We start from the raw sequence: 10925 nt of genomic DNA, 5'->3' as shown, positions 1-10925 counted from the left end.
TGCTAATTACATACCCACCCTGTTTTCAAGATCCAGTGTTTTACTATAAGCATTAGCAATATAAGACTAAAACAGAGAGGGTGAACAAGAGCATGCCACAAACCCTAATTTATGGCAGTTGTCTCAAAGGGGGGTATTTTTAGCAATTAAACCCTGCTAAAAAAACAATTTCATTTCACAGAAGAGAACAAACCAAATCAAAACAAGGACATATCATTTTAATAGTCTATAAATAGGCCATGTTTCTAACCAAGTTTAATCAAAGTTCATTTTCTAATGTCACCAGATGGTCCTAGTGTTGGATACTCTTAACATAATGCCAAAGAAATAATTGCTAAGCCTCTTCTGGCTTATCTGATGCACATAAGAGCAACCACATAAAAAGATCGTGTTGGAACTTGTTTAAAGTCATTTTTTGTAAGAAACCCAGATGGAACGAGTACATTTATGGGATCGAGTAAAAACTCTCTCAGGTTGCTTTTTCATATCCTTATCTTTGTATAAGTTGCATTGGTGCCATTTAAGGCACTTTTAAAATTTAAAAAGAAATACTTTCATTTTTTTTCATAAAGTACAAGCAGGCACACTGGAAACCAATGATGCAGTTTTCATGGATTCAAGAGCCAGAGATAGCAAAGTGAAATCCATTTCTTGATGAATAGAAATGCATACAGCAAAATACCATTTTTGGTAAGACTCCACCCTGAGTCCAAGAGGGACTTTCTTCATATAAAAATACATGTTCGTATATTTATGACACCAAATTCACATTTTCTTCCTTTTGCCATAAATGTGCCTCGGAGGAAGTCTAAGTCTCATTTAACAGAAGAACACAGCAAACAAAGACAAATAGGAAGAACTAAGCAGTTTTCTCAGTATCAACAACTTGATGATGTAAAAGCCATAGGAAGGATGAAACCACTCTTTGCCGAATTCTGCACAAAGGCGGAGAAGTTATCCTTCCTGTTTTTAAATTTGGCCAATCCATTCATTATTAAGCCTGTCAAATTGACTTAAAATTTTTGAACCATTCCTTTGGTACAAGGGTGACATATGCACATGGCATTTTCTGAGAAAGCAGCAATTTGCTATTGTGGTCAAGTGGCAACTCTCCCATCAGTCTGTTTATTGATTCAGGACCACATCCATTTCAGATCATTCACTATCTCCTTCAATAAACCCACGTCTTCTTCACGTTGTTCAATGAAGGCTATGGTGGAAAAATCAAAAATCAGCCCATATCTTCCCTCCAGGGCAGAATCCAGGTTTTCCAACCGGACCAACAAAAGCTTTGCTGGCAAATTGTTCCTCTTTTCTGGATGGCCTCTCAGGCCATGGATGTTGGGGCTGTTCATTTCTTAAATGGTGTCAGTTTGTTAAAAGTGTGCCAGAAAAGGGATGGTTTCCGCTTTGGTTCTGCTAGGGCGAACACTTGCTGCTGTGGAATACTAGTGGGCACTGTAACGTGACGCTGATGGATAGGATGCAAACTTTGGAGTAGTGGTGGCACTGGGCAGCCATTATAGTTGACACCTGTAGAAGGAAAACAGTATCCAAAGATTATAATTCAGGAGCTGTTCACATGACACTTTTTGCTATATACATCAGGGAATAGGAATCTGAGGCCAGGGGCAGCCTCACCATTAAGCAAAATTCCAAGGACTAAACAGGATGCATGGTAAATTGGAGCCAACTCACTTTGCTGTCCACAACAGTTCACTCATTATGCCTAAACTGCCTAAGTAATTTGCTGCCTAAGTGACCATTTCGCAATGTATCACACTGAGGACCCAAACAGAACCAGCAATAATAATAATAATAATTAAAAGCAACGAAGCAAAGAAGATGATTAGGGGACTGGAGGCTAAAACATATAAAGAACGGTTGATGGAACTGGATATGTTAGTCTTATGAAAAGAAGGACTAGGGGTGACAATGATAGCAGTGTTCCAATATCTCAGGGACTGCCACAAAGAAGAAGGAGTCAGCTATTCTCCAAAGCAGCTGAGGCAGAGGGGAGTTTCAGCAGGTTCTGACCAGTTCTGGAGAACCAATAGCAGACATTTTGAGTAGTTCGGAGAACCGGTAGTAAAAATTCTGACTGGATCTGGCCTCATCTATTCTCTGCTTCCCAAGTCCCAGCTGATCGGGAGGAAATGGGATTTTGCAGTAATCTTCCCCTGGATTGGGGTGGGAATGGACATTTTACAGTATCCTTCCCCTGCCACACCCACCAAGCCATGTCATGCTGACCAAGCCACACCCACGGAACTGGTAGAAAAAATTTTGAAACCCACCACTGATCTGAGGGCAGGACAAGAAGCAATGGGTGGAAACTAATCAAGGAGAGAAGCAACTTAGAACTAAGGAGAAATTTCCTGACAGTTAGAACAATTAATCAGTGGAACAACTTCCCTCCAGAAGTTGTGAATGCTCCAACACTGGAAGTTTTTAAGAAGAGATTGGATAACCATTTGTCTGAAATGGTTTAGGGTTTCCTGCCTAAGCAGGGGGTTGGACTAGAAGACCTCCAAGGTCCCTTCCAACTCTGTTATTCTATTCTTTTCTAATGTTACGAATGGGAGTATACAACATACGGAGAAAAAGATGTCAGAGAGCTGGTGAGGCAATGGGGCAACAGAAAAAGGGAAACGGGGAGGTCTTCTTTTCTACCCAAGCAGCAGTCCTTTTCCTATCTCAGATAGTATGTTTTTTTGAGACACCATTGCTGTGATACTCTAGTTTTCCTGGAACTATACACCTGGCTGATTCAGAGAGCAGGATCCAAAAAGAGGCTGAAACAACATGCTTAACCAACATTGTTTTCTTAAGTACATGTCTGTAAATACAGGTCATACCTAGCAGTAGAACAGGATAATGAACAATGTGCTGAACTATGACTCCCAGAACCCACTTACTGTATTAGTTAATAATGCTTCGTTTTCTAGGTTTAGACCAGTGTTTCTCAACCTTGGCAACTTGAAGATGAGTGGACTTCAACTCCCAGAATTCCCAGCCAGCTATGCTGGCTGGGGAATTCTGGGAATTGAAGTTCATTCATCTTCAAGTTGCCAAGGTTGAGAAACACTGGTTTAGACAATACTTTAGCCATAAAATAGTGTGCTCAATGTGCATAATTCTTTACACACCAAAGAAATTAACAATAGTTAAACAACTTCTAAAGACATAATGTATTCATAGAAGTTGTTTAACCATTGCTAATTTCTTTTGTGTGTAAAGAATTATGCAAATGGAGTCCATTAATTTATGGCTAAATTATTGTGTAAACCTAGAAAATGAAGCATATTAACTAATGCAGTGAGTGGGTTCTGGGAGTCATAGTTCAGCACATGGTTCATTATCCTGGGTCTACTACTAGGTACCCCCTGTATTTACAGGCATGTACTTATGAACATAATGATATATATGGATTAACAACCAGCAGTCGTATCTTGCCAATATCCAGCTAGTAAAGAATAGGAAAATTTAACCCCTTGGATCTATATTGCCTGGTCTATGTGCCACCTCCTTATACATTTAACACCCAAGAAAACAGCATTATTCATCTGAAAGGAAACGTATGTTGAGTGAACCAGTCTTTGGTCATGTTGGGGGATGATGCTTAAATATTCACCTTTCATTTTCCCTTGTCTTGACTTCCGTGCATTTTGCATTGCTTGCTTCTTTTGGTTTTCTGAGATTTCCATTCCTACAGTTGAAGGATAAATGATACAAATTTCAATGCTGTTTTAAGAACCAGAGCAGAGGTGGGTTTCAGCAAGTTCTGACCAGTTCTGGAGAACCGGAAGCGGAAATTTTGAGTAGTTTGGAGAACCGGTAGTAAAAATTCTGACTGGCCTCGCCCCCATCTATTCTCTGCCTCCCAAGTCCCAGCTGATCGGGAGGAAATGGGGATTTTGCAGTAACCTTCCTCTGTCACGCCCACCAAGCCATGCCATGCCACGCCCACCAAGCCACACCCACAGAACCGGTAGTAAAAAAATTTGAAACCCACCACTGAACCAGAGTGTAATATGTTGTTAAAGCAAAGCATAACTAAGTAACAATTGGCTAACGGATCTAATTTCAAAAGAGGAAACACATGTTTCTTGTGAAACACATCAGAGTTTAATAACAGAGCACAAACTTTACACATAGAAAAAGCTCAGTTTCAATTCTCAACATCTGCACAAGGATGTCATAACTTCTGAAAAACAGAAACAAGCCATTGCCATTCAGTGTAGAGAATACTCAGAAAATGGACAAATGGTTTGATTCAGAATAATGCAGATTTGTCAGTCCAGAACAGTTCCACCAAAATGAAGTAGGTAAGTAGCAATCGCAAGGAATTATTCCTGAGAATCTGGATCGGCTGTTTTCAGTCATAATAGTACATAACGCTTATATTTGAAAGTTGTTTGTTATTTAAAATTAAACGTATATACCACCCAACTGTGAGTAGTTTTTGAATCCACTGATACCAAAATCATATCAGAAATAAACAAAATATTACATCTTGGCTTTAATTTAAAAAAACAAAAATCAGTAAGGTGATCCTTCCAGCTCATTGATGGAACAACTCTAATGACAAATGCATCTAATTATAGCCAAATTAAATTTTAAAAAAAATCATGAAGTTTTACACAATGCTACTGCAATCTCACAACATTTGGGCTACATCATGAACACTTTTGTTATAGTTTTGCTGCTATAGGAACAGGGGTGGGATTCAGCCGGTTCAGACCAATTCGGGCAAACCAGTTGTTATGATTTTCCGCAGTTTGGAGAACCGGTAAAATGAACCACTGGCTGGACCCATCCACCCTGCCCTGCCTCGCCACACCTTTCCAATTCTACTGATTTCAGTTAGCAAAAGATAATACTTACCCATTTCTTTGTCTTCTTGCACTCGTCTCCTCTCATTTGCACAGGCCTCCAGCCACTTTTTTTTATCACCTGGCTTTTTCCCACAAAACAGGTGAACTTCTTCTGTAGCGTTATTAACAATTTTGAAAGCATTTTTTACAGAGATATTGAAGTCTTTGTCTTTGCCATCCTCAACATCTACCACCTCCATTTCGTCCATGTCCATCCGGCCTTTGTAATACAACATGTCCCTTCTCAATAAATCTTTCTTGCAGAACACAAGCTGATGGTCAAAAAGGAAGAATGTTCTTTGCTGACTCTTGCCTTGTTTGGAGATTTTGGTCAATTCTCCCGAGTGGATTAATTCAGAGCTTTTGCCTAAGATGTCTTGCCCCTAAAGCATTTGTAAAAAAATAAAAAATGAAAATGAAAGGGAGATACCAAACTTTATCAGCACCAACAATGACGTTAAGATAGATAAATAATTCATCTTCTATTCATCTTTCTTATATGATTTAGTCTCCAATGTGATAGCCACCAATCCTGAACTGCTTGCCACTTTTTTTGATCCCTATGTCAGCAAATACAGCAAAAACTTTCCTTACCAGAATGGGGAAGACACCCCTCTCCACCCCATCCCCCATGAACAAATATTAGAGCTAGATGTCACCCATGTTAAGTATCATCAATAGATTAAGAGGTACAAAACAGGAGGGTTCATTTCTCTCCTCCACACCTCCATTTAAGTCAGTGGAATGGTCTGTTGTGTACATAAATATTGGAAGATTATTTCCTGGTGAAGAACAGCCAGAGAGAGTATCTATTCCTGCCAGACACCCTTGTGGCAATACGTCTAGGGTGTTTGGTGGGAAATAAGCTTTTTTCCTGTTATTCACCTGTCTGGAGCTATTATCTCAAGTCACTAAAACAAGGAATATTATTTTAAATATTATTATTTATGGTAAATCACTTAAGAGCTGTGAAGTCTAGACTAGACAAAAATCAAGAGTTCAGTAGCACTTTTACAGCCTAATATTTTTATTAGCTTATGCCTTTTAACCCTAGAGAAAGAGGATAAAATATAAATGTAGCAACTTCTTTTCTTGTCTTCCTTTCTATTCTCTATTTCACTCTTTGCACCTCTTCCTTACTTTTCTGTTTCAAAATTTCTATTTTTATTCTTTTTGTTTTGTTTTTTTAAAAAATAAAAATTACATAGGGAAATTTTTTTCCTACTGAAAAACTAGGTCTTTGCCTCTGTCTCTCTGTTTCAGAGTTTGTGATTGTGCTAATGAACCTGCTTTTAGTTATAGCTATGCTGGCTGGAGAATTCTGGGAGTTGAAGTTCACAAGTCTTAAAGCTGCCAAGTTTGGGGACCCTGCCCTAAATGGTAGCTGACCTCTCCAAAACAGAATTAAACAGGCTGATTCAAATGTTTATTGAATTCTGAACCTAAGTATACATAATTGTATTGGATTTTAGATTTAAACCAAATTATCTCTCCAACCTAAGAGTCATCAGAAAGGTACCTAAGAATGCCAGGATCTTATTACATTCCTAAATAGTGCCTGATCTTCCCAGATCATGGATTATGATTGCTAAACTCTCTCAAAAAACAAGACTTTTTTTTTAAAAATGCCCCCCTAAGTTGCCAATTCCAGTTCAATGAGATTACTTGCAGCAGTTTTACAAAAATAACCAAAAACTAGGAGAGCCCAGTCAAGTACAAATGCCTCTCTTTTGCACAGATTATATCCTCAAAATGTTAGAGAGTGAAGAAAGAGTAACCAGTGTTCAGGAAAAGGAAAAATGTACATCGACTCCAACTCACTGAGTCCAACTTCACCTCTTTTCAATTTCAACTATAAAGCTGTCATCACCCAGCTGCCATGGGAATCATTGTAAAATCTCCAAATAACTAAATAATTTCTAACACAGTTTCTTGGTTTAGCATGGTTCTCCTGTCCTTAAGATTTTTTTCTGAAGCCTTTTGGGGGTAAGCATTAACAATGTAATGTAGTGGAGCTTGTTGAGTTTTTAAGACATCAGCCACAATGAATCATTTGAGAAAAATAAAAGTGAAATAAATTAATAATTTCAATTATGAAATAATCATGATCACCACAATGGAAATCAACAACCACCTTTTCAGAGTGAAAACAGCAGAAAATAAGAAAACGCCCTTTGAAAGAGTTGGGAGAAACCCTGAGTCTTCAAGCCTAAAAAATGACTGGCAATGTTCCCCATACCTCCCAGTTGACAATGGAGACTTGCCAGCGAGCAATCTTGTCTATACTTTCCAGTCTTCGTTTGCGTTCATTGATGAGGCAAGCTACGTTCTTCATGGCTTCGTATGCTGCCTTGATATCGTTATAGTCACTGTCAAAGGAAGAAAGAAAGATATTGGTCAATCCCTGCAGAGGATGCATCTTATTCACTTTCTAGGATGATATCCTACTCTAATCCCAAAGGTGTTTTTTCAGGAGGCAACTGAACTTTCTTGTTTTTTTCTTTCAAAGATGTTTTGCTTCTCATCCAGATTTTTAGCTATACAATTTGGGATGAACACCCTTTGAATGGTGTGGGAGTAGGAATGGATTTCCAGAAGAAAAAATTGCAGACTACAGGAACCAGGAGCACTACTCAGGTGACCCTGAGGACACAGATAAACCTCCAAGTTGGACCCTCTAAAAGGATGCAAATTAACAGCTGTCTACAAGGAATATAAATCCTTCCATTCCCCACCATCCAGTCAGAATTGGATGAGAAGAGAATCTCTAAAGAATCTTACTCTAATAATAATAAAAAAATGATCCTGAGCAGTTTACACCTACCTCATTCAGTAACCAAGCTAAAAAAGAAAGTCAAAACAATAGCAAAAACTACAGGAACGATCAGTCTAACAAAGGGAAAAAAATAATTTTCATACCTCCAAAAACACATCACACTAAGCATTCCCCTACAAGAGGGAATGATCCCACCTGCTGAAACAGCAAGGTCTTAATAGCCTTACAAAATACCACACGTATAGGGAACAATCTATAGTCTCTTTTTAGCATCCTCTCTCTGACACACATTACATACATTCACACAGAGATTTGAGGGTAGTGGGGAAGAGTGGCAGGAGACTCCATTTCTACAAGGACCATGATGGGTTCTTCCCACTGAGCAGAGACAACAGGCAATCCCTTTGTTAGGCAGAGAGAACAGGGGGGCCGCTCCGATAAAAGGACAAAGTTTTTCTGTACAAAGCTCTGCAAATCTTTTCAGAATCTCCAAGGCATCCCTGCATTAGTCCCAAAGAACAAAGTGGGAAAAGAAGAAACCAAGACAACAAATATCTCTCACACTCCTATCTATCTGGAGTGTAGCTGCAGTTGAAAGGGATTTATAGTCAAAAAGGGTATATAAGATAACCATGGCAACTTCCTGTCCAGGTTGCATATTAACTGATTTTTTTTAATGAATCCCACACTTAATTGTCTCACTGTCTGAGCACTTTTACAATGGAGATTAGAGCTTGCAGTCTTTTGGGGGGGAAAAAAAGAGACTGCCTATGGAGCAATTTTTGAAACCACCTTTAAATTTAGAAAAGATTTCCCAAAATAAACCCTACGTTACTTCTGGCATGATTCATCTCTAAGATACCTCTGGCATGAGAACAGTCCCATAAAAAGGCTGTATGATTTCAAAAAGTGCGCTTTTGCAATTCACTGGAAAGACTATAAAACTGAGCTTCTCAGCTGTTGCTAGTGGACGTTTTGAATGGGGCAAAGTTGCCATTTTCTCTAATTAATTTTAGAGAACTGACCCACAGGTCAGGAGGCCAGCAAAACTGCAGCCACACCATTTACAACAGAGGTGTCAAACTGGTGGGCCATGGGCCAGATGCATCATGGGCAGGATCACACCCAACCCAGCTCCGCAAAGGCAAAAAACATCACGATACGATGTTGTAAATCACGGGTTTCAAACTTGATCGTGTCAAGTGATCGAGTTTGACACCCGTGATTTACAGCATCCCTAGAAAGCACTGAAAGACCGATACATTAAATAAAAATGTAACATTGAAAATCTCCCATGATTGTTAAACTCACAAGATTCCACCATTTTCGAATCAGATTTCATGAGCTTATATGGGAACACTGAAGTCTTGTGAGTTCTTGCATGACTCCTAGAAAAGAGTGTTGAACTCTCACCAGCAATTTAAAAAAAAAAACTGATGGCAGAACACTGTACAATATTATGCAAGAAGGCTCAGTGACTGAAAAGGTTATAGACTTCTGTAGCTCTGATAATTCCCTAGGCTCTTAAGCAGATTGTTCCAATTAAAATAATCACAGAGCTACTACTAGGGTATACCTAGGACTGATCTTGTCTCTGAACTACAAGTCTCTCCTTGCATAGTTACCTATTTTTATTTTCATTCTAATGGTGAGGTAGAATGTGTGGAAAGGTACTGAGTGGCCCAAAGAAATCTAGTTAGTTTGTGTAGATTGCATTTCCTATTTTCCTCAGGCTGTGATGTCCATGTAGGAGGTGGGTGATTTATATTGTTGCAAGATACAGGATTACACGAGGGACGCACAGGCATGTAGTTTGAAAGTCATGGGTGTGTGATGGGAGCTGTCATCCAGCCTATCTTGAGAGCTCTAGGATGAAAAACCGGATATCAAGCAAGTTCCTCTTTATTTGATTACTCAGTCCATGCACTTTCAGTCCATTGAGAATAGCAGAACTTGTAACAGACATGTTAAGTAATCAAAAAGTACTAAAGCTCTGAATCATAATTTATCATCCAACAGTTCGTTTTCTCTCACACTAGTAATTTCCATTCAGTTTGTGAGAATTAGAAAACAGTTCAGCGAGGTGTGGAGAACCGATCGGTTCATCTTCTAAATCAATCTTTCCTACCTTAGTAAGTAGCTAAAAACTCCCAGCATTCCACCCCATTGACTGTGCTAATTGGGAGCTACAAGATGTTGTAATTCTAAAACAATATCCAGAAGGGCCTCAGCTCCTCAATCCGTCACTAAAATTGGCAGTGGTGGCTGCAAATTCTGGGAGTTATAAGTCCAGCATATCTGGAAAGTGTCAGGCTAGGACAGTGCAAGGCTAGCTCAACTATGTTTTTAGAGTTTGAGGATCCCCTCTCCACAATTAAATAAAATTGCTTAAAACCATACAGGTTCATCACCCTTGTCACACTGCACAAAAAGCGCTAACATCTCAATAGGTGTCTTGCAAAAGGATTGAAATTTAAGAGGATATTGCTATTCTTCTCCAAAAACTTTACGACATCCAACCATTTCCATGTTAAATTTTAATTCTATGGATAATGTCTAGGGGTATCATGGGCTCCATGTGCTGCGTTTCAGGCCAATTTAACTGAATGCTCTCAGCACCGTTTAATAATTTTACCTACTTCTCAAGATGGTTTAGAAGTTTCTTTTCACTATCACTAAGAATTGTATATGAAGAAGACATACGAATCTAAGAAATTTTTCTGGAAAAATTGAAAGGCAAGGGTATCCCTTTGTGTGTGTGTGTGTGTGTGTGTGTGTGTGTGTGTGTGTGTGTGCGATGCACATGAAAAACAGGAGGAATGTTTATTACACAAATCATCGCTGCTTTCATTAGTATTTGATCATATCCCGCAAGCATTCTTGGTGAGTGGATAGAAGTTAACCTGAATGTGGAATGTTCCCACAGGAAAAAAAAAAAAAACTTAATCAGTTGGCCTTACCTATGATCCTGAGTGGTGTACTTTAATAATTCAGCAAGCTGCAGGGGATATTTACAGATTTTCTGAACAGGGGTGAGGAGGAAACCATCAATAGCAATGTCAATCATTTGCTGAAGGAGGCGGCAAGCTTCAAAAAAATGGCGGTACTTGCTCTGTTTCATCAGGTTGGAGAGCTCAAGGCAGGCTCCAGGATGATTGTTACAATACTCAGAATAGATCGCAAATCCTTCTTGCTAAAAGCAAAAAACAAATATACAAAACACCAATTTTAAAATACCTCACAGCCGGAAGGAGAAAACTAAAAGCACGGAT

The 10925-nt window shown here is 39.0% G+C and overlaps 1 protein-coding gene across 1 annotated transcript in view; it reads right to left on the bottom strand.

Moving 5' to 3' along the window:
- Positions 1-247: 247 nt before the first annotated feature.
- The window catches only part of SPATA13 (spermatogenesis associated 13), a 47768-nt gene continuing 37090 nt past the window's right edge, over positions 248-10925 (bottom strand). Inside the window, exons 9-13 of the mRNA XM_070943658.1 lie at positions 10614-10846; positions 7117-7246; positions 4888-5260; positions 3635-3709; positions 248-1533 (exon numbers count right to left, since the gene is read on the bottom strand). Coding sequence (XP_070799759.1) covers positions 1352-1533; positions 3635-3709; positions 4888-5260; positions 7117-7246; positions 10614-10846 — 993 coding nt within the window. The 3' untranslated portion in view covers positions 248-1351. The remainder of the gene's footprint in view (positions 1534-3634; positions 3710-4887; positions 5261-7116; positions 7247-10613; positions 10847-10925) is intronic.

Source organism: Pituophis catenifer, unplaced genomic scaffold, assembly GCF_029215685.1.
Source record: "Pituophis catenifer annectens isolate HBS135680 unplaced genomic scaffold, rPitCat1.0.hap2 SCAF_4, whole genome shotgun sequence".
Classification (NCBI taxonomy): Eukaryota; Metazoa; Chordata; class Lepidosauria; order Squamata; family Colubridae; genus Pituophis; species Pituophis catenifer.
The sequence above is the reverse complement of the archived record's forward strand: the minus strand, read 5'-3'. Positions and strand labels throughout refer to the sequence as shown.